Genomic DNA, 26,321 nt, shown 5'->3' with positions numbered 1-26,321 from the left:
AAATCTTTCCTCATACTAGGACTATTTTTTTCATTTGACTGAGAAGGCTGTCCTCTTCCAGCTATACTTTGAACGAACAAGGAAAGCCAGTTCAATGCAAATTGCAAAGCCAAAGCTGCACTTAACCTTTCGACCTAGGTCCATTCCTCCAACCTCTACACTTAAGGCCGAGTACAGTGGTGGTGCGTGAGCAATTTCAATCGCAGAGAAGGAGGGGAGGGGGGGGGCGTAGTCTCGTTATTTAACAATGACGACGTAAAGCGAGGCAATGGTCATAAAACAAACACTTGGGGGTGGGCGGCCGTTGCTTATCGACGCTAAAAATCAACACACGCCCCACCTCTACATCTCGCCCCACTAAATTAAATACCTGTTGAGTTGGTTTCTTACATCTGCCCAACCATTGAACGGCTCCGACTAGTTAAAATGACAATTTTAATTTTTATGGCTTTTATTTATAGCCCTGGAATTAAAAAAGTAGTTCCAATTCAATGACTAGCTCTGATAATATGTACATATGTATGCTAGTTTCTTTTTTAACAGAACTTTAGTAGGTGAATTAGACAATTGAAAAGTTGTTGGGTTAAAAAATTAATGAGAAAAGATTCTTTGGGTTTGATTTTATAAGCATAGGAAACGCAAATACATATACATATGTATATAAAAATTGGAACCTCAAACATGACAAATACAAATACATAACATTTACCTTTTTCATTTGTTTTATATTTGTAAATTTCAATTTCTTCTTATATTCTATTTTATAACCTTTTCCCAATATTTTAATACTATAGTTTAATTATGCAATGTTCTACATATTTTGTCATGCCTTTATTCTTTACTTTTTAATTTGTTTTCCTTATATTTATGTTTTTCATTTTTGTAAAAATCTATTATTGGACTCGGATGTTACATATATTATTTATTTACTATTTGTTTTTTTATACATATCTATGTACATCCTGTCTGTTGATTTTTCAATTAATAAAATAAAATAAAATAAAAATAAGAGTCACGTGTTACATATTTTTGGCATACATATACACAAATAGGCTAATATGTCAAGAAAGTTTTAATATGGCCAATTTGTCATAGATGATTTTTCTTATAGAGAAACTAAGTACTAGGTTTTTAAAAACTTCAACATATGATTAAACAACGAGCTATACTCTACGTACTATACATTATGGCCTACTAATTCCTTGAATGTCTGAAAAAATGCTATTATTTACTTGGAGGGGGGGCTACCAAAATCAGATCGAGTTGATAAGCCACATACATGTATAAAATATTTTTGGTCTTATAACAGCTTAATGGTTAGCGTATAATGTTATCAACTGAGAGGTCATGGGTTCAATCCCTGGCCCGGCGTTGCTGGCCAGATTTTGGATATATGTGACTCTAGGTTGATCGTCTCCAATCAAAGTTTGCCAATTTATCTGATTTTAATGACTATGACGACGAGTCGATTTTTTTTTCGATTCAAATGAATTTAATAAAAAAACAAATGAATATTTACTATTAGATTCGCCACGTTTACGCTGTTTATATTACAAATACTGAGCGAAGCCGGGTAAAACAACTAGTATTATGTAAAATAAAATTAATTAAAAATGGAAATAATGAAATGAATGATCATATATGTATTTAATTTGCATTTGTGTATGTATAATTTTACAAACTATATGTATGTACGTCCCATTTAATTTCATTACATTATTCATTTAAATAAATTAAATCAAATATTTCCCGTATCATTCATTCGTTACATGGAGTTTTTTTGCTCTAAGCTTTATTACCGATAGACACTTTGAGTTATTACGCCAGTGATCTTTCTATCATCGTAAGATCTCAGTCGAGTTGAGTTCATTAACCATTTTTTTGACTGGAAATTAATTTAAACACCGAAAAAAATAATAACAATATCGTCGTGAAAGGCTCGTTCCGATTCAATCATCGTCCTGATCTAACCAGTCATCACCCGAGACCGGCTACCGTTTTCCACTACCGAATTTCCATACTAACGATATCGCGTTCCTTTTAATGAATTTCAAAGTAACTGACCGTATACAAATTGAATACTAATGAGCACCTCACATTATCCATCGGGGCCCAGCCTCGGTTTTTTTCCCCCCGCTGAAGTACTTATAAATTTTAATTAAATATTCATTTATTTAGTACTCTTAAGTTAGAGCGCTTGATTTATTACACGTGCTTTGTAATAATAGCACTCGTTGTTGGGAGATTTCCTTATGCAAACATTTGGTTATTTAGAACCTCGTCTTATTGATTCGGTAGTAAGACATCATGATTACGATTATGACATAATCAAATTTGGACGATGAGCGTTTTTTTATTGGACACTTTACAATTTGTGCAATTCATTTGATGGGTTTGTGACCGCTGATGGACACGCCTATTAATTAATTTTAAACGTTGTCTTGTTATTTTTACGAGCTTTGACTTCGACTTGCATTAATTTTTCAATTTGCATGTGATTTTAGTATTTTTTTCTCACATATTTGAACCTACTATGTTGATTTTTCGCACTCATCTATACATACATACGTAGTTCGTTTTTTCTTCATGTTACTTTTCAATATACGCACATACATACAGAAACTACAATATTTTTGTATATAATTGAATATGATGTAAATTAAGTTATATTTAGTACGAAGTAGATTAATTATTAATTTATTTTATAAATTTTGTCAACACAGTAGAAATAAAAAAATATAATAACGCTTTATTCCGAAAATTCTCTAGGATAGTTAAGTTAGGAGTTAGACATCTTATTATATAAAAGGCTAATAAGCGTTTGTGTACGAATGTCACAGCAAACATGCATGCTCAAATTCAATTAACCGGCAGTTTTATTTTATATGTACATTACTAATTTTTAATCAATTGCACCACACCAATATAAGGTCACAATATCTTATGCCAAATATAATGTCAAACGTATATAATCTCAGCTATGTATGTATCTACATATGTACACAGCAGAGACGTGCCGTGACTTAAAACAGGGAACTATTATAGATTTGTTCTGCGGGAATCTTTTCGCGAGTCGAGCTCTTTGCCATATTTGTACTCAAAAAGTTCCGTGTCCACATGTGTTATTTAAACAACGGAAAAATAGTTCAAAATAGTGTTTGATAGATACAAAACTAAATTCATAAATATGACAAAATGTCTTTCACGGTATACCCATACATAACAATTCGCCAGGTTTTATTTATTAAAGATTTCGAAATTACATTTCACTAGTGCGAAACACTAGGAATTAGGAGCGAGGTAAACATTTTTTTTAAGATACAAAGTATTTTTCTCAATGTACAGTTAAACGTCTGTTCATACCTAGTCGGCACGTATCGGCAGCAGCAGGCAACCTGCAAGTACTGGGAGTATTTTTTGGTACATTCTATATGAACACATTCATACTCCATTCGCACATGCTCGTTCACGCATTCATACGGGCGAAATCACACAGCGCGGGATATGGCATGTGGTACGTCGACAAGCTCTCCTATATTTATTAAAACCGTTATCGATCACTGTCAAGCAAAGATAAATACAAGAATATAATTTAACCGTACAAACCCAGGGGGTCTTTTTTTTGACGCTGTGTACCGGGCATCGCATGAATGTACTGTACCATGTACCACGTAATGAAAAACCATGTACCACGTCCCGTCGTGTGTGATTTCGCCCTATGCGTCATATAGAATGTACCAAAGAATACTCCCCTCCCCGTACTTGCAGGTTACCTGCTGCTGCCGATACGTGCGGACCAGGTATGAACATGCCTTAAATCGTATCCTATATAAATTTCAATTAGCATCAATAATGAGATGACGTAGAATAAGGAAAGACGCATTTTTGAAAAGGCAATCCACGCTTAATGAAGGTTTACATAGACACAGGACGAACTTCACAGCACTGCAAAATTTTACACAAAATTGAAAGAAAAAAACAACATGCAATTTTTTCAAACATTCTCAAAATTCACAAGCACATACAATGTATGTAAAAATGCGAATTTGAGGGCAAATCGTTAAATTTTGGTTTGAACAGTAGCGAGCGTAACCATGTTCGAGGAGTGGTCGAAGGCAAGGCACGCGGACCCACTTGGCCCGCAGGCTCTCTCGCGCATAATATTCAATTTTCGTGGTCATATTTCAACAGAGACCGTCATTATCCTGTCAGCGAGCCGGCAAGCGCCAACTGGATCGAACCACAACAGAAATTACCCAAACATTATTTCAATACACGAATAAATCTCGCCTAGACGCCGCTGATGCTGGAGACGGACGACGACGACGACGACCCAGACACGTGAGAGGTGTTTTTCGGAAAAAATACCTCGCCCCCTTCACCCCCCACGATTCATTGATATAACATAGATCGATAAATAATTAGGGTGTATGTGTGTGTATGCTTGTAATAATAACATATTATAAATCACAATGTTGGGAATTTTCTGGTGGTACAATCAAATAACCGACGGGCGAATTCGTATCTATCGCAGGGTCATTTAACTGTCGACAGTAACTATAACGAAATATGTGATAAAAAATATACATACATACATATACGAATCGATCGAATAAAATATGTAAATTGGGGAATTTAGACTCATCGGATCACACGCTTGTAGATTTATACAGGTCGGTCGTAATTTTAAAATGACTCGTGTTGGAGATATCGAAATTATACAGGACACTGTAAGACCTAGTATTAGTCCCCATAATAAGATACATAGATCAAAATGAAGCGGTTTTAACATTCGAATGTATGCATGTATGTTGTTTAATGTAACCAACCCACACAAAGCAGACTGTTTAAAATTGCCAATAGTGGTTGATTGATTTTGATGAACAAAACACAAAAATATATTCATTGAAAGACCGGATAGAAAGTTAATCATCAATATGAAGGTGTATTTACATACATACATACATTCGTATATTATGTTCTGGTAAGGTTAGGTTTCAAAAGTAAATAGCACACACTGAGCAAGCAATCAAATAGCACTTGAAATACTAGAAATTCAACATGTTCATTAACAACATAAAGTCACTAGAATGTCACCAAGATGACTCTTAACACCTAGCAAACATAATGCAAAACTTGTTTACACACATCGTTACATTACGATTAAGCGCACGCGAGCTATCGAACAGCCCAGAAAAAACCGAAAAGGCAGCAGCATCTTTCAGACATCCAAAGGTTCTCAACCCGTGCAATCGAGGAAGGAGCTCGCGTGTTTGTATCTCACCTGTCGTAAATCACCATTGACGAGATGACCGTCGATAAAAATGCGCACATACACACACACCTGAAAATACACCATAGACCAGGGATGCATAACTAGTGATCCGTGAATTCCAAAGATTTTTGAGGATATGTATACGTTGAAATATATGAAAATTTTGCGAATTTTCTAAAAAGAGACACATTGAGAGATCAATTTTCAGTGGGTCGAAAATGCTCCAGTAAGAAAAAAGTGATTTTTTGTTGCTCAGTGCTATTTAGATGAACAAAAACAGCCTCTACAATATTATAATATACTAGTGCTGTGCCCGATGAAATATCATCGCATAGGTTATGGCATATTAAGTTATTAAATAAAAAAAAAATTAAAAGAATTGTGTCAGTCCTGTGTTTGATCCGCACGCGGTCGTATGTTTTCAAATACCTTTTGAATGTATTTAATTTAATATTTATATTTAGTTGTTTAATATGAAAAAAAAAATGGTACAAACTAGCTACCTACCTACATATAAACAAAATAAAACACCAATAGAAAAATTAATTAATTAAAAATTAATAGATGGCTCTAAATGCCCAGAGACTTATTTCCCTAGAGGAAACATCGGTAGCAAACAGTATATATAGAAGTTTTTGGTGATCGGTTATTATGTTCGTATTATATTCGTACGTTTTGTTGGCAGTGTTTTAACTGTGACGTACATATGTCGAATCAAAACGACTGTTATAGAACAGTGAGCGTTATCTTACACAAACACTCAAAATAGGGCTATTATATATATGATGACCTACATATGTATGTACACATACATTCATACATATATGTATGTAGGTGTGTATGTTTAAAAAAACTGCATTATGCCTTAAACCGATTTATTTCATACATTTAAAAAAATTACTCACAGAAAGGGTCAGCAGACAAACAAAAAAGACTAATAATCCCTGCCATAAGTCCATCGACACACTACATATAGAGAGGCTTTCACGCTGCCAATGTTCACGTGCTCGATAATTACACTCGTGTGTGGGGCCCTCGACTTCGAAGCTCGTATATCATCTCATAACCGCATCTATTGAAAAATATCATACACACACACACGACCGTCTCACATGAAGAAAGTGCCAGAATTTTTCATTCAAATGCCTTTTTTTCCCCCCTCGCCCGATCCGAATTCGCCCGGAGGCTGAATACTACATACACTACTGCCGCGCGGACCAGAAATATTGTTCTCTCGCCGCGGAAAAAAGATGAAAAAATTCGGGTGTTAATATTACGACGTGATGGATGAGTATTATGATGTGGCTAAACGTCCGCCATATATCCACAATTAAAAACACGGCACCCGTTAAGCGAGAAATGTAATAAAAATATATGGCCGGCTATTAATATTCTAGTCGGGATGTGTATGTATGTAAGTGTATATGGGTACGTTCCACATGTGAAATGTGTGTTGAGTGTTGTGACCAATTGGATCGGACGCTTCCTCGGGACCGTTTTAATTAAGAGGCAGGTTTGGAGATTACCAATGGGGCAACGTGGACTAATATTAAATTAAAAAAAATAATAATATCAGCGCCATAAAAAAGCGAGCTTCCGAAGCTACTGGGTTATTTCACATTAAAAATATTTTAATGTGTAGCTCAAAGTTACTATTTATTTTCATATGTACATACATACATATGTTGAAATCAAGCAAATTTTGAAACTGCGTTCAAGACAATTTACATAGACCAATGTAGTATTGCAGTTAGCAATTTAATGACGTCAAATAGTTGGTTCTGCAGCATCTGGTTAATTTTTGAATAAGATATTTACGGCGAAAACACACTGAGTGGGACGTGTGACGTGTTTTTTTTTTTTTAGACACTTTTAAACATGCGAAAAAACGCAGCACATCTAGCCCATATACGTGGTACACAGTCCCAAAAATCACCACGTGGAGTGTTTTCGGTGATATTTTATACGTATTTATCCTTGCTTGACAGTGATCGATAACGGTGAATCCCATATTTGAAGAAATGTAGGAGAAACTTGTCGGTTGCATATGGATATGTATACACGTATGAATTCCCAAACATGTCCATTCTGCACCCAAATTCAGTTTGGGGAACAGCCGTTGTCTACGGTTACAGCGGGAAACCAAGGACACATGACGTCCCATACCACCCAGTGTGTTTTCGCCTTTATTTATTGAAGGACTTGCCACTTACTACCCACTAGTTCGCTGCTATGATAAATTGCCCGACAGATCGTCGTATTTCTTGAGTAATCAGTTGGAAATTGTGAAGAATTGGCTTCAATCTCTATTGTACATAAAAACTTCATCTATTGATACTACCATACAAAAATATTATTTTAGTATACGCTTTAACATCTATTCATACTATCCAGCACTGCAAGGCAACAGCAATGCACTGAAAAGACAACTTATATTCACACTACTACACAGCAGCGCACATTCAGACAAGTTTTGGTCAAAATTGGCTAACTTAAACATTAAATAGCGCGACGATACGGCGCAATATTTCTTGCGTCGTATCGCCGAGTCAATATTGTCATAATATGACGTTTCTGAAAATATTCATATGTGCTTGTGCACTTCCGTTAGTACGTGTGCACTCGCTACTATGACGTCAAATCGTGCGTGAATATTTCCGCAGTGGTCAAAGAACACTGGTTCTGCTTGATACGTTCCGGTGACTTGTACTGCTGTATAATATGAGTAGATCGTGTCGATTACAAATACGCCATGTTTTGAGTCATTCAAACACATGTATGAAAATTCTGCATACGAAATTGAGTATCATTGTATTACAGAAATCAGTATTATTAGTTTTCCATGGTAAATATAACCAAAAAAAGAAACAACAATAATGAGAATACATATTTACATACATATGTATCTTTCGTGGTGTACCTATCTATGTAAATAGGTACACCAAAAAGAGTAGGCGTACTCTAAGTTAAATAAGAATCACTATTACAAGTTAAATATCAAATTACACGCAGCAATCGTTCACCGTAAAGTTAGACATAAAAAGCACAACTTAACCCCATAGAAACTGACCGCTTCGATACTTACGTATGTAGATTTATTATTAAATTTCAATCAGAGAAGTAAAGCAACTGCATACGACGGTTTTCCGGTCGTAAATTACCGAAACATAGCTTTCACGAAAGAGCAAACACCCAGGGACTTTCTGAAGTCTTTCAAGAGTGTGATGCAGGATCCATGATCAGTTCGTTCGGTCGTGATCGTAATTGAATATGAGCCGAGCAAATAGCCGCTGGCAGTTGAAAAAAACGTGGGGGAAAAAAATACTACGCTCGCTCATGGGACGGACTGTGGTCCACTTTAAAATAAGATAATAAGTTGGAAGGAAAGTAATAATTGAAATTCAACAAAGGGCAACCAACGGTACGCAAAAGCAATTAAAAATAAAATTAAATATTTTGCTACTTTACGACAGCAACGAGAAAAAGTTGAAAGTTCTATAGGAGTCTCAGTCTGTAAATAAAGCTCATTATATGTAAATACATCGTTTCACACTTTCACACCAACGATAAAAAGTTTAGAAGAATTTGTTTTTCAATTTCATGAAAATATATTTAATAGTAGAGAAAACCAAAGTCTTTGATTTTATCATTTATGTATATCAAATCCAAATGACACATCATCAGGTTTGTTCAAAAATTTTAAGTTTATTTAATCTTCCACATTAACCAGCATAATAGACTAGTGGTTGGCATCTAATGTTCAAATGCCACTGATGTCTGCTGGCCAGTTCTTGGATTTGTGACTCCAAGTCGATCGTTTCCTATCGGAGTTTGCCAATTTACCTGATTTTCATTGAAACGGTTTCAACAAATTGTCAACCTTACACGTTTTCTCGCAAATCTCGCGTTATCAGCAATGTTAAATTTCGTTAAATTGTATAACATGCTGCAAATTTACTGTGGATGTTAATTGATATGTAATTACTTTTTATAATAATACTTGTATCAAATGTATAATGTTTCTGACCAGGAAAGCGCAGTGGGGTTACATGTTAGGCCTTCTTGGTATATATAAAATATAAATACATATGAAAGAAAAAATGTATCTGTTGCAGAATCAAGCATAAAATGACTAACTCAAACTCGTGCAATCGATTGGGTAATTTATTGTGGCGAAAAACTATTAGGTAGCAAGTTTTTCAAGACACTTGGGGCGAAAACACACTGAGTGGTATGGGATGTCACGTGTTCTTGGCTTTCCGCTGTGAGCGTAGACAATGGGTGTTCCCCAAACAGAATTCGGGTGTACTTGCACATGCAGAATGCATATGCTTGGGATGTAGCATGTGTATGCATATCTATAAGCAACCGAGAAGTTTCTCCTATATTTCTTCACGTTATCGATCTTTGTCATAAATACAAGGATAAAACATCACCAAAAACACTCCAACAGGTGATTTTCGGAACTGTGTACCATGTAGATATATGGTATGCATTTTTTCCGAATGTTTAAAATAATCTAAAAAAAAAAACACGTCCGCGTCCAACTCAGTGTGTTTTCGCCCTAATACTTCAAAACGGCCAACTAATCTTTTGATAAATGTAACTATTATTTTTAAATATTGAGAAATTCGGCGTAGTAAAACGCTAAAAGCTACACACATGTTTATCGATCTTTACGACAGAAAAATCACCTCGTCTTTGGTCCCCATTATACCTACATATACATGTTTTTATTGCAAAAATGGCGCCATTGAGCTATTGACAGCTCGACAGCCCGGTAGTTAAGCCCCAACAATCAAATACCATTCTGCAATCTAAAAATTTTAGTACTTTTTCAATTATTAAGTATATAGTAGGAAAAAATAATAATAAAAAAATGAATACGTGCCATGCTGAAGATCAGATAGCTCGAGGGCCGTAGAGTTTAGAGCTAATTGCCGGTTTTCCTATTTGTTTACATAAACAATTACTATACCCGATGTTTTATTACCCATATCATTATGATGATTTGATTGCGTTGATTTATGACCGTTCATCGCCTATTTGAACATTCGACTAACGGAAGAAAATAAAATCATAAAAATATTCCAAAAACACATATGTAGGTATATTGAGATATAATGCAGTATAATATAGAATAGACGAAAAAATAATAACAAAAAGGATAATAATTAATACTAATGGCGTATGATTTAAGCGATCCATAAACAATAATCAGAGCACACGGCATCGCACAAAGGAAATCTCACGACACATGGCCAAAGGCGCGCATTTGTATACCTACACACAACAAATTGAAATAAAATTATTCATCGCTCGATTTATGACGGTATCCCGAGCATTATATACAAATGATGATACGTAATAAAAACGTTCACGAACTCATCCGATTCCGTCCACCTAACCATTTACACAACGCATAATATGTACAATAATTTAAAATGAACGATTTTTTTCAATTTTTCGGACGATTTTTCTTTTGTTTGGCGCTCGTTTCGCGCTGTGATCGTCGCATCGAAAGGGTTAAGATGGTGGGTCGAGGCAGTGCGCCCCGGTGGGACTATTAAGGCAGCCGAGATAACGAGCGGATGATATATTGGAATGGTAATGAGAGGCTGGACTGGGCGGATGCGTTGCGGATACCAGCGGCGCTAAAATACCACACACGGTACCACCATGATGGTTGCACACGCCTACCATGACCAAAAAGGCTCCACTTGCCGGTGGTATCGTTTGCTCGAAGAGCCATCCGATGAATATGCACTCGGCTCTTTTTTATTATACGTTGAGATGATTGAACGGATTAACTTTCGACGGATTAAGTGTCATGAGGGTGGTTGCTAGCGCGGTCGAGATACGAGGGTTTCGTCTCTCTGGTGGAATCAATCTAAATTTGGATATGTTGAACATTACCCAGCAGCGTGGACTACTGCTTTCGAGCAGAGCGGTCATTTCAGGGAGGGGCAAAATATTTGACCCATAAGGAATGACTAGAGACACGTATTTTGGGCATCTATTTTTGTCAATTTTAGCATCTATTTTTATGAAGAGTTTAGTTTTAAATAATAAAAAATTTCGATGAATTTTAATAAAATTTAGATACATATGTATATCTATACAATTAAAGACAACACAACGATTAAAAAATAATAGAAAAATTCAAAAATGTTTTGGAATTAAAATTTCAATGAAAAAAACATGAATATAAAAAATACAAAGACAAAAAATATTAATATAAAAATATAATACCAATTAAAATTTATTAAAACTCAACATGGAGCATATTTCTACAGATTCTTTTTTGAGATTTGTGCGACGATCGGTAGCAATTATATTGTATTTACTAATTTACCTTTCAGCATCCACACTTTTGTCTACTATTTACAGTAGTAGACAAAAGCAGTTGCTTGGTTTCGACAGGAAAAACACCGTCTATGGTAAACTGCAAGCTCTGTTCTATCCCCTCAATTTCTTCACGTAATAAATGGGCAAAGGGATAGGAAGACCCTTCTAAATTGTCTATTAATTTTATAAATTTATGCAAATTTCACTTTTCTTTGTTATTTTAGCATCTATTCGCATATTTTACGAATTAAGCACCTATTCCAAATTTAAGCATCAATTAAGCATTAATAGCAAAATGCCCAAAATACGTGTCTCTAGGAATGACTTTCTAGGGGGGGAGAGTGTAGTCGAGGCACGTTTGAATGTCGCGTTGCTTCACTATGCACACCGATCAAGACTACCCGAGTTCATGACTAGCAGCATATGTAGGTTATCATCATGTAATGCTTTTAAGTGTGTGGTCACGGGTTCTATTCCTGGTGTGTGCTGGTGGTCGGACCTTGAATATGTGACTCCAAGGTCGATCGTTTCCTATCAGAGTTTGGCAATTTATCTGATTTCATTGAAACCGTTTCAACAAATTGGCATTTCTGTCACTGGCGGATCCACGGTGGTGGCACGAGGTCAATGGCCACCACCCTAGAGGACTACATAATGTTATACATATAAACAATAACTCAAATTCACATTCGGCGTTTAAAAACGCAATTCAAACGCACCTTTTTGGTCCAAAAAGTAACATTATTAAATTGGGGATACAAGCAGACCACTCTGTCCTCAGGTATAAAATGTTATCATGTGCATAACCAATGCATCTGATCTATGATCTTTCGCCTCCACTGGGAATTTCAGCTTTTACTGTATAAAATCGATTTACGAGATAAACGTTACATTGGATTTTTTCAGACATAAGATGTAACGAAAAAAAATGTGTGTATTAAAAATTAGAAATGGTCCCCACCCTGCAAATTTCCTGGATCCGTCACTGATTCCTGTCCTATTTCTCTCGCAAAAATTCGAGTTATTCAGAATCTCGATTTGTGCTGATTTGTATAAATGCTGCAAATTTGTCCATACATATATGTATATATGTCTTTGTGGATGTTAATCGTTGTTTGTATTTACCTTGTATAATACTTACAGTACTTCCAAAGCTTACGGTTAGTACAACTTTTCTCAGCAGGTGTTGGGATGAAGGCACTGACTAGGACTTATGGCACAAATGAAGCAAGTATATGAAATAATCAAACTAAATTTTTAGGAGTTCAAAATACTTCAACAGAATTCCAGGGATATGATTCTAAGATAATCAAGAACGAATGAAAAGTAAAGTTTGTTTAAAAAGATTAAAACCATATCGAACCAAAATCAAGATTAAGTTCAGCATTGACATTGAGAGCACAGGAAAGTTTTGTACGTAGTAAGTGAAAAGTTCATTTGAATAGCACACTGAAATTCAAATAATAATTACAAATGAAGTTGCTACGCAAGTACACGATCTTGCGTTAATAAAAGGCACTGGGTTACGATTCGATCTGTTCCAATCAGACCGACATTCCGAAAACAATATCAAACATTCCATTCAGCGAGAGGAAAACCTTTTTTTTTTTGTAGTATCTCCTCTCTCAATATATCATCATTCATTTGTGCCGCGTCTCAAAATGGTAACAAGTCATTAAAATAATAAGGCGTGACCATTGATTAGTCACGACCATTATAACTGGTCTCGACCACACAAATAAAAAAAGTAAAAAATAATACAGGTGAGTTCTCCACCTATACACATAAATTGGATGTGATTGTTAAATACATAATACAAACACACACGTAATATACCCACGACTAATCGGAAAAGTCATTTGAATAAATACAAAGAGAAAAAAAAATCAGATCACCATCGACGAAGCCACCGTATCTGATCGCATTAATCTCTCGCCTGAATTGAGTTGACGGCATTGTTACCGATAACAATTAGAGGCTGATCACATAAAAAATAGAGTAATAAACCCACCCAGATTTAGAACAAGTAAATCGGAAGACTGTTGGACTCGTGTATTTAAAAATTATTGATTTACAGTTGAAGCATTTATTGTAAAAAAACGTTGACAAGAATTGGATCATCAGAATCCAGATCAGTTTTGGCATAAGTTCTAATAGACTTTTTGGCAACAACTGAGATTCTAACTCATTATCAACGTGCTTTTCTAGTTTCTTGTCTATACTCTACTGAATTTAACAATAAATCACGCATAAATATTGGTTATAGAATACTACATACATAGATACATATTTAACTATAGTGTCAATTCCATGTCATCGTTATCATCATTTCCAGCCATTCACCATCCACTGCTGGATGAAGGCCTCTCCAACGCGCTTCCATTAATATGTTTTGCGCAACCTCATCCACCTGACTCCACGCATTTTTCTAATTTCGTCTACCCATCTTCTTTACGGTCTTCTTTTCATCCTTAAACACTCACACGAGTACCATTCCTAGCACTTATTTTGTCCACCATTCGTCCATTCAACTAGCTCCGTGATCCGCCTATTGTCCTAGTCATACCCTAATCATACTTCTCACTCATGAATTCCGTTTTCTATCTCTCCTTGTTATGCGGAGCATACAGCGTCCTATACCTAAAATAGCTTCCTGTATTTCTATCTATTTCTTTCATAAGGCACAATGTAGAAAGCCAACAAACAGTTGCTGATATATGTACATATTAATTTTAATTTTAATTTTTAAAAATGTATATATGTAAATATTACCATGATGCCATTACGGGTTGCCCCTGAGCGACACCTTTATAGTATTGAAGTTGTACATATGTATATATTATATATTTATAGATAATAAATTGGTAATCATATTGAAATAGTGGTGATAAATAGTAGGTAGGATGTTTTTGCCAATTTGATGAAGAACCGAAATTTCAACAATGAAATCAGATAAATCGGCAAACTCTGATAGGAAACAATCGACTGAGAGCCACAAATATCCAAGTGAGAACTACTCTAAATAAATTCTTAACAATCAAGGGCTCGAACCCGGGAATCTCTCAGTGGTATGTATGTAAAGAGTATTGCTAATGCGTGCTTCCGTAGTCTGCGAATAGAGTTCCCAGAGCATCGAGACCGTTTTTTTTCCATTATAGACATTCAAAGAATTGGCATTAAACATTCAGACTGTTCACGTCTGACGGAATCACACATTTAAGATAAATTTTCATAGTCCTGTGGTCATTTGAGAGAGGCAGGTGCATCCTAAAAGTCCAGATCTACATAAATTCAGAAAAATAAACCGAACCTGTACTTTGCTTGTAAACACAATTTTTGTTAGGAAAAGCAGATAATATTCAATTAAATGTATTTGCATACTTTTAATGAAACTTATAAAGCTATGACCAAATTAGAAAACTCAACTTCATTAGTATAAATTTAAGAAATCTTTGAATTGAATTTAACAAAATTTTCAAACCAACCGCTCAATAAGAAAACACAGATCAAGTAATAAATATCGCTTCAACGTATTATCCAAAATTGAATATTTTAATGGAATTATCTTAAATTTAAAAAATGGTCCGTTTTAGAAAATGCGTGTAATTTTTAATTTAAAATAACACAAAAAAAATTGAAAGGTTTAAAATTTACATAATTGAAAAGTGAAGGCAAAACAATTTAAACGAGTGGAAAACATCATAAAAAAATCACAGTTCAGCAGGCCGCATTAACACACTTTTGCGCTAATTTTCGCAAATATTGGATGCGTTTTACGACCGATTACGTCAAAATATTATACAAACGTTTGCGAAAACACAAAAAAAACCCAGGTTCGTTTGCACTGGGTGGTCTCTCTCGGAAACGAGCAGACTTACAAACGACGACGGCCAAAAAAAGCTTTGCGGAAATTTTCGCAGACACACCAACTACTGAATAATTCATGGACGCATTTCTTTCGCGTGATAGCGCGTACCTACTACCCGATGATACATCATAATTAAAAATGAAAGGGAGGGGCACGAGGGGATGACACGAGTCGACGATGAGCGATTATCGTGCGGTGATTGAAGGGTTAATCGACGTTTGGCGTCGTCGACAATTAAAAATACACATGTCTATTTTTAATGTGTATTGTTTTTTTCTATCGGTTGTACATACATATTTGCGGTGCGCGTCGATGCGAATAAATTAAAAAAAATACATGATGTATGCAGTATATATATTTTAGAATGAGACATTAGCGATATGAAATTTCATTATGTGGTTCAGTAGTGCGAAACGACCACTCTGCGGTGCAAAACGTATTGCGCAAATAAAAATAGAATGTTATGTGCATACATATATTAGGTATATTATTGTATATTAGGAGTATTCACGACTGCAATAGGTTAACAGCTAACCTTTTGTCATCACCGCTTAATTAAAATCACATTGATAAATTGTATTGCGTGTTTAAGAATGAGATTGAGTAAATCTGATCTGAAGGTTAGTCATAAGATTAACCGTTGGTTTGTCTATAAATCAATTTATCAACATATAACTACAATAAGATTTTTTGTGCTGTGAATATATTATATTTGTTTCATCTATGCATTCTTACAAACACGATCAATAATAATCTAAAAACAGATTACATAGTAAAATAAATCACAGTTGGTCCGACTCTTAAGAGGCTAAATGCTACAATGAGTTTAGACAAAGTATGGAACATAGTATGGTTGCAACAAGGATATATATGAGATTAAGCTGAAAGAGTGGAGCGGGTAAAGAAAGTGCAATGAGCTCAAGATGTGGCCAGAAAATGAACTAGAAAGATACTTCAGAATAGTTTAAGAAGACATATAAAATGCATTAGAAAATATTTTCAATGTAAATAAACAGTCAAGGCATAGCTCATTTGAAGAGCTATTGACTATCAGTAGAGAGGTCTTGGGGTCAAGTAACGGCCAAATATGCTGCTGGCCAGACCTTAGTGGTTATAAAAACACAGATCGACCGTCTCCTGCTAGAAGTTTCCGATGTATCTAGCTAAATTTTGTGACAGATAAAATAAATCAGTATCCCCTCCCCGCAAGTTTCTAGCATCTCGAATTTGTTGAATCTTATAAAATGCAACCCTCATAATTAATGAATTTCTCACAAATTTGCTGTGTATTAAAATTTTTATTGACTATCCATACTTGTCTACTGCATTCGATGTCCTGTTTATTTAAATACAATTGTTAAAATTGACAATACATTACAATATAAATGCATGTAATAAATATGTCCTGTTATGTCATCATTATCACCTACAGCCATTCACCATTCACTGCCGGATGAAGGCCTCTCCAACACACTTCCACTCGTCTCTGTTTTGTGCAACTCTCATCCATCTCACCCCACACATTTTCCTAATTTCGTCCACCCATCTTCTCTGCGGTCTTCCTTTTACCCTTTTTCATTCTCTCGGGTACCATTCCAGCACTTCTTTTGTCCACCTTTCGTCCATTCTTCTAGCCACGCGGCCCATCCATTGCCATGTCATGTTATGTATGTAATAAAAATAATTAAAAAAATCGCCAACTTACACAGATTCACCTAATATCACATAACAAAAATAACTAATACTCCCCTTCAATCGAAAGATAGAGACGTCAAAGTTTTTTAATGCACGTCTATTTTTAACAATGCATTAAAAAAATAGCCACCACTGTTCTAACAAGTCAGTATTAAATCGCATTTATAATAAACGACACGTTTTTTAATAAGAACAATCAACATCTACAAAACCCAATACAATCTAATACAACCCAACCATGCAACGATATTCAAATCTCGAAATTCTTAGTATAGTATCGAAATTATATTAAATTTGAGGTCAATTATTTCCACGGTGCACGTCATCGGTCAACCGAGAGAGAGCACCAGTCACGAGATTGCGATCGAATCGAACCGAAAAGGTGACGTCCCATACATCGAAGGGGTACAAACACACACACACATGACGTTTTATAATTTATCGCCAATAAAGGGGCAAAAGACAATAAAACAGGAGGGGCAAACGGGACACGCGAGATCCGAAAACCAATATATGTACATATGTATACAAAAGTATACATATATGTATGTTTTTACGCACTAAAACCGTCACATAACTTTGAGGCGTCCTGCTACGAGACAATGATCCGGGTTTTCGGTTTTGGGTTCGAAAAGTCTACACGTATGAATGCACATCCATACGTTCACAAATGTATAATATGAATGTTTTCGATTTCCCGATAATGGTCGAACGTTCCCGGTTAAAGATGGTGGTCATTGATATTTATAGGAGAATTATCCGTAATTGTAAACCGGCCAGTTTAGAATTTTCATATTCGATTGTGGAAAAAAAATAAAAAAAAAATAAAAACAAATACACAGACGATCGAAGACAACGAAAACAAAAAGGATGCATGGGAGTTGACTGAGTTAGTGGATTGTAAGTGACATTGTGGGAAACGAAACGTGTTGTGGCCATGTTTATTGTGCTAATAAATAATTCGTTTTTATACATTTTTAAAACAAAGGGACGCTCATATCTACCTGCAGACCTTGCATTAAATTGAAAATTTAACTGCCGTGAAAAATATATCATACCTATATGTATAAAAATTAGAAATAATAACTAAAAATAAAGGATTACGACTGATTTCTCTGTACCTACATAAGTGCGATTTTTTAATGATTAAATAAAACACGAAAAAGCTTTTTAAAATTAGTCGGATTTGGTGTAATATCTCGCACGTTTCGGGCCAAAAAGTATGTAGATCACAATCACACGGTAAATCGGACTCATCCCATCAGCTGAATGCCGAAAATGTTTAGTGGAACTAATAAACATGTTAAATGGACCTATTGGAGGAAGTCGTAATAAATTATTTAATATTATTATATGGGTCTTGGGGTTTTTTTTTTAAAAATATAGATAGATCAACTTCTGTTAGAATTTTAAAATTTTTCTAGATTAATTGTTGTGACGGATCTAATAAATCCTCCTCTCCAGTTTCTCGCAATATCGGGATACATATAATATCTCGAATTTCTTGAACTTTATAAATACTAGCTACCGTTTCAATGAAAATCATAAAAATCGGTAAACTCTAATAGGAAACGATCGAACTGGAGTCACAAACCAAGGTCTGGCTAAAAGATACTAGTGGGAATCGAATCGTGACCACTCTGCTTGAAAGCATAATATACTAACCACCAGTCCACGCTGCTGTCTATATATACATATGTAAAAAAATCGAAACAAAATAAATTTATAGACATAAGTACACCTGATTACTAGTCATGAGTGTCCAAGATTTGTCTCCAAACTTCAAAGTGAAGGAAAGTTCAAACTTCAAACAAAAAAGCGAAGGAAAGTCTCTATCTACCATATCAGCACCGACCAAGTACATAGGTACATTCCTAGCATACAAGCAACACTTCCAAACATAAAAATATAGAGCGAAAAAATAAGATATAGGTAGGCGTTAAAACAATTAAAATCTGACAAAGCGGGAGAGGGTGTCAAAAAGGGAAAAAAACGATCGGAACAGTGTGGATAAATACGGCAAATAGACGTCGCCGAGAACGATAATGTAGTACTTTCAAACGTGTCTATTACGATTATTTTTCACCATCGTAATGGCGGATTTGATTTCCACATACATATGTATATTGATGACTATAAAATGGCAAAGTTTGAAAACGATCGTATAAGAACCCAAATTTTGTCAGATGAAATAAGAAGAGGCTAGTAAAAAATCGAAAGCGAAGTAAGAAGAGGCTAGTAATAAAAATTCAGCAGAATTAAGTCTGAAAGCTCGCAAATGAACCGAGCTGCAGTGCAGTGGCAGGCAGGGCTAGATGTTGTTTTCAGATACGAATATTGAAAAGAGTATGTATGTATGTTTACCTGATGGCAGTTGGCGACCGCCATACATCAATGCCATTAAACGTCTTGGCAGTTCAGGGCAGTGCACGCTCCATTGTTTGATATTATACTATACATCCGAAGATCGGGGCGAGATAGCGAAACGTCCGAAAAACGAGCGACGACGACGACCAAAAATAAGAGGGTCCGAAACGTCACACGCCAGAAGTCGTAAACTATCCGTAGCGTTATCGCGACACCACATCTGGCGACATGACCGACAACACGGACCCCTGGCTTGATTGAAGACCTAATATCCTTCACGACCAAGTCTACAGCCAACAAAAATCTACACACACTACGACTACGACTACAACCAGGGCCGAAACCAGCAATCGTACATTCGTTTTGGATCAAATCATCTACATATGTAAACCTACTTGCGTCGGAGACAACTTCAACATATGAGCGTTGAAATATATATAACTGAATGAAATACCATCGCATGGGTTTTAAATTATTTAATTAAAAGAAACGTGTTGGTTCTGTGTTCGATCCGCACGCGGCCGAATTTTTTCAAATACCATTTAAATATACATACATATGTATATGGTAACTGGAAAAATGCACTCGAGATAGTTGCACTCTCGAGACATCCGAACTTTCAAAGATGCTCAAGGAGAACTAACGCAATACAATTCCACAAAAAAGCGTCAAGGGGTATTCGGATGTTATCCGAGGGTGCTAACCTATTTTTGTGGAATGCAAATATGTAAGTTATTTTGAGCGCATTTGAAAATTATGAATTCTCGAAACTGCGCTACTACTTTACTATCTTTCTGGGAACCATATACATATATAGAACCCGGCATGCGTTGCAATGCCAGAATAAGGCATGCAATTCCCGTTCGCGTTCCCGTTTCAAGTAACGGTTGGAGCTCTACTAACGTCTCTTCAACGCCGTGTCGTCATAAACCAACTGGTAACGTGGTTACCAACGAACACATTTCCTTGATTAGTTGTTGGGCAGAAGCTTAACGACCGAGCTATGCTGTTGGCTAATGACTCCAGTCGTCCGTTTCCTATCAGAGTTTGCCATTTTATCCAATTTCATTGAAACGGTTCCAACAAATCGGCAACCTAGTAACCATTTTTCGCAAAAATCCCGAATTTGCTGATTTACATATATAATGCACTTCAACCAAACAAAAATAAAAAAACAAATCAACATAATTTTTGCTCCCTGCACACGTGCACCCCGCTACGGCTCTGCACGTATCGACCCAGCCAAATATTCATATTCATAACCGCCGGTTTGTCACCCCTGACCGCGACTCGACAGGTGCGACGTACAATTTGGCGAGAGTCGTTCGTCGCGAAAAAAATCGCCCATAAAGCATACACCCATAAAGTCGATTGTCGCTTGTACATATATGTATGTATATCATATGTGTTTCAAACGTCTCACAAAACATCATACCTCATAGAGGAGATAACGCGAGCGCGGGACGACAGGTTCGCAAAAACGAGGCGGGTATCTAAATTTTTCGCACTTTTTTATTAGACAACTTGGCAGATCGGTATCGCGCTGAAATATTACATATAACGATTACAACAAAACGATGGGAGTGCATACATTTGCATACGAGTAAGTACTGTCCGAATGTATTATACTATTATTAAACACGCATACATGTACATACGTACGATAAATACATTTCACCGAAGCGCAAAGTAAACGAATTCTCGCAAAAAATAGCATTTTTCTTGTGCTATTTAAAGTCTTGATTAATTTCATACTATGGCGCGAACTCAGCGACCCTAAAAGTTAAATTAAATAAAAGAAGGGGTGCATATAATTGACGTAGTAATGTCTGGTACATAGTAATGTACCAGACATGACAAAAGATGTCAATCGAATGGTCAGATAACATAATCTGACGATTGCAGTCGAGGCCGTCTCCAATAATTGACAGTTAAGACAGGCCTGCTCTAAATGCTGCCACTTCAATTCCAGCTGATTCAACAAAACTATGAATGAATGTATGAGTATTATACATCAGATTACATGTAATTACTTAAGCACGCACGTCATAAATTGGCTAATGGTTTGAGTCCGATTTACCATGTTTTTTGTGTGGGATTGTTTGTATTGAAATCGACCAATTATATAAATTCTATAAATGATGCAATTCGATTATAATGTAAAAATAAAATCTTCGGTGTAAATATTTCATTCTCATGTATGTACATACATATGTATGTATTTATATACAGTTATGCCTCACGTGTATTATTTATTAGGTATAGTTTGAGGAAACCTGGCAAACAAGCGAGCAGAGAAAGAAAGACAAAATCTATTCTGAATGTCTTAATACTTAACAAGATTCATTAATAATTTCAATCGGACCCCCCACATTTAATTCGAAAATTGTGTTATTCATCGTTGGCTATGATTTTTCATGTTTTGCACAAAAGCAAAAAAAAAACAACAAAAACACCATTTATAACTTGAAGATTTGATAAAAAAAAATCATCATAATATTTAATGCTTTCGAATGGAACAAAGTTCAGCCTAATGATGAAGTTCAATTTGTAAACTTTGACATGATCAATTGTTAAATATTAGTTACATTTGATATTACAACAAAAATTTCGATAAAAACAATATTGATTTCAATATCGTATCGTATTATATACAGAAAAAAAGCAACAACATAATAGATAATAAATAAAAATTTCGTAGGGACATATGTATGTACATACATACACACATACCAACCTCGAATAACGATCAAATTTCAAACTTGCTTTTCGAAAATATTTTTCTCAGAAAGCATACCGAAACATACAATATATAATTACATTAAAAAAAAAACACATAAAATGATTAGCATTTATTGAATAAGTGAATCGAGAGGGAGAGTGGTATCAAACACACCCATCTAACATACAAGTCGGACAGGTACAAGTTCCCAATTAGAGTCAAACTAAGGATTGACATAAAATTCCAGAAAAATACACACTATCTCAACTTTGCATCGGAAATCGAGTCTTCATTTTTTTTCCCTCATTTTTTTTTTTGGCAACGAATATTATGAATGAGGAGATTCGCTCGAGTCTACACGATGCATAGATATATGTACGTATGTGTGTGTGTGTGTGTGTGTCGTTCGTTCCACGTGAGAAATTAAAAAAGTTGTGTGTTCGTCGTCCTCGCGAGGATAGTAGATAAACAATCGGATAAAGAAGTATGTGTGTCAATGTGGGGCCCGGTCCGGAGCCCCTGGAGACTGGGGCAACGGGGGGCCACCGGAGGCCCCGGCCCGTGGCGCCACCGAGCCCCACCCGAGCAACTTTATATTGCGACCCGTGAAGATATAAAAATAACCGTATTCGATTCAGGTGTGCTTATTGCGAGGGCGAAAATTTCAATACGTGTAATTTAAACGACATATTTGGTACATTCTTTGATAAGCTTCAGGTCCAATTTCCGCGTCCGGTCCGCGAAGACATCATATTTATAATACTATATAATATTTTCCTGAATTATCACACTAAAACTGGACCTTTAAGAGGTTTACCAAATAAATTATACATACATACATGTATATGTAGATATGTTTTGCCAGTGAAACATGGACATAGAGCGCTAAAATGCTACTCAAAGTACAATGCATTCAAAGAAGTATAGAACGCTGTAAGCTCGGCATAACGATTAGAGAGAGGAAACGGAATACGTTGGTGAGAATTATGACAAGGGTAGTTGATATAGTGGAGATAGTGTAGAGATTGGAATGTCACAAAGGTTACATAGCTAGAAGAATGGACGAAATAAGTGCTAGAGCGGTACCTGAGAGACTGTAAAAGGATGAAAGGAAAGTCGCAAGGAAGAAATTAGAAAAATATGTGAGAGTAACGCAAAACGGAAGCTTGTTGGAGTGGCCTTCGACCAGTAGTGGATTAATTAATGGAAAATAGTAAATGATGATGAAATTGTAGTTTTCAAAACAAACTAACTACATAAATGTGTACGTAAAACACATATATAAAATACATATATTGATCCACAAGAGGTGTCAATGGAAAGCGAGTAGTCGCCATACACAATTACTGTAGGATCTTGTTGTCAGGAGATATAGGCGTTAGAGTAAAATGAGACTCGTTCGGCGGTTTAAAATTCGGCGTGGCGCCACAACGACCTGCCTGTCACATTACATGTTACCAACCGCATCATTCAGTCTACTCTTGCAACATAGGTTACAAAACTTAATCCCAAAGTACTTTCAATGCACAACATTGCTGATTATATTTCTAATGTTTTGCAATTTTTTTATAATAAAAATAACCGCATAGCACGATGCTAATTAAGAAACTGAATTTTAATTTTAATCGAATTATTTAATGATATTTTGCATCTTTTTTTCTTGAGGTTAAAGAAATAGAAAGATTTTTTTTGTAACAGTAGTATTATAGTATGTCGGGCAATCAGTTGTACAATTTACTCTCAAGACGCTTTGACATTATCAGAATTAATTATAATTTTTTTTAAGCTTTGCAGTTCATTCTCTTTTACGGGTTGGAAACAATTTTATCACCAGAAAAGACTATTAAGATTATTGAAAAATGAAAGTTTTCGTTTAAATTTTACTATATTCGTTAGTGCCACACGAAATCACCCGAAACTCTCTCAGACACATAGAAATTTTCGCATCGAAAGAGTTGAAAACGCCTGCTAAGATCTTTATGAAAAATGTGTGGGACGCACTCAAAGTATAATGTGACTCACTAAACGATTCACAGACTCATAAATTTATCTGAGATCGAAATCAAATATCGATACGACGAATAAACATAACAACTATGTATGTATGAATGTACATACATACATATGTACTACAACTCGAGACAAATGCATTAAACGTGCTTTTTATAACACCACCCCACCCGCCGAACAAAACCAAAAAATTAATTAAAACCGCAAACCTAACGGAAGCAGACATAACGAAGACGAATCACACAAATGAAAATATCAATTCCCTTGTCATTTTTCAAACTCGGTTTGGGGGCAGTGGGGCGGGGGGGGGGACGGGACTCCTTCCTGACTGTCCGAGATCCCGGGCGAATAAAACGTCTAAATTGCAGATTGATTACGATGAGAGCAGCCTAAACAAACAGAGAAACCCGAAGACGACTCAAAAATCAACAAAAAAAAAGAACTCGCGGAGTCTCAGTCTGTGGAAAAAAAGCGACACATTGTGTGCGTCAGCGCACAGAAGAGGGACAAAAAACGGGGACCCCTGCGGTCACCGAGGGACCCCCGCCGCTGCGGAGAAAAGAGTTCTGACATGCCAACAATGGGGCCCCGTGGCGCTTACAAGGGCCACCAATATAGCATGGGATTCACCTTTGTCCGAGTCCGAGCGATAGCCGTGTCGAAACGTCGTCGGGTGTACCGAGACCGTGGGCGCTTACGACCTTCCCTCGCCCGAGGTGGAGATCGGAGCGTTTAGCGCGAACAATTGTAAATGTGCAATCGTAATAATTGAATAAGTTTATGGCGCTCACTCACCTCTTGGTCGACATTTCTGAACTCTGGGTCCTCCTCGTCCACTTCGAAGTACAGCTCCGTCGAGGTGATGGACACGGTGCCCGGAGCGACTAGTCCCGGAGCGATGAGCCTGGATTTACTGCTGATGTTTACTGGACCTGAGAAGAAGAGTTCATTCATTCTTGGGATAAATCTATAAATACGTATATCTCAATCGTTAAAACTTTCGCTCTAAAGGCTAAAAAGCTGAAGGTTTTTTTACATGACTGGTTGGTTATGATTCGCTTATATAACTATTTAAAGAATTGTAAACTAGGTTTTTGAGCTGTTTTTCCTATTATGCTGAACATTAACATTAGAATAATATAATACTATGATTACTAACAAAATTAAATTAAAATTAGAAAATAGAAAATGATCAGTAGATCAGTAGCTATTATAACATCTATTGTGAACATAATTTAGTAATAATAAAAAGCATTTAAAAATCAAAATCAAAATATAACTATTTGTCTGAATAAAAAGATCTTAACAAATCAATGTGTAAGACTAAACTAATGTTCAATAGTTATTGCATGCCTGATAGCATTTCATTATATGATAAAATAGTAGAAGTAGTGTTGCGTAGGGGTGGGTGGAGGATCCAAGTAAAAGGCCAACAGTCGTATCACAGCATTTATTGATGATTAAGGAGATACACGCACTGTCACTGCTCAGTCCAGAATGACATGATATCGCCTACGTACCGCCTTATAAGGGGTAGATCTCTCAGGACGTCTAATCTGTTTACCTACTGTATAGTCACGTATTCGGATATGTATTCCCACGGTATGAGAAGTGCAATCATAGTTTAGCTTTCATGCACTTAGCTTGTCGCTAATCCTTAAAACCACTTACACCGGTCTCACGGTCTCTCAGGACGCTACCCGGCCTAATCCGATAGCAATTACTCGGCGGCTCTTTTTAGTATACGTAACAGTAGTAAATAATTATTTATATTTAGGTCAAATAATTGACATGTCCGGTAGTAAAAAAGAAGAAATAAAGAGACGTGCATTTGGACGAATGAATGCGGTTTTTAAATCAAAAAATGCCACTTTGTCTGAAGAAAAAGATCTTCGATCAATGTGTTTTGCCATTGATGACTTAATGGATGTGAAGCTTGGACATTTGAACGAAGATGCTACACAAAGTCAAATGCACTCAAAGAAATATGGAACGCTGTATTCTTGGCATAACGAGGATAGAAAGGAAGCAGAATA

At 36.0% G+C, this 26,321-nt stretch overlaps 1 protein-coding gene across 1 annotated transcript in view; it reads right to left on the bottom strand.

Annotated features, from left to right (window-relative positions):
- The window catches only part of rg (A kinase anchor protein rugose), a 748,758-nt gene that overhangs the window by 154,277 nt on the left and 568,160 nt on the right, over positions 1-26,321 (bottom strand). Inside the window, exon 34 of the mRNA XM_077443290.1 lies at positions 25,081-25,217. Coding sequence (XP_077299416.1) covers positions 25,081-25,217 — 137 coding nt within the window. The remainder of the gene's footprint in view (positions 1-25,080; positions 25,218-26,321) is intronic.

This window comes from Arctopsyche grandis, chromosome 12, assembly GCF_051622035.1.
Source record: "Arctopsyche grandis isolate Sample6627 chromosome 12, ASM5162203v2, whole genome shotgun sequence".
Lineage (NCBI taxonomy): Eukaryota > Metazoa > Arthropoda > Insecta > Trichoptera > Hydropsychidae > Arctopsyche > Arctopsyche grandis.
Note: the sequence above shows the minus strand (reverse complement) of the source record. Positions and strands in the feature narration are given on the sequence as shown.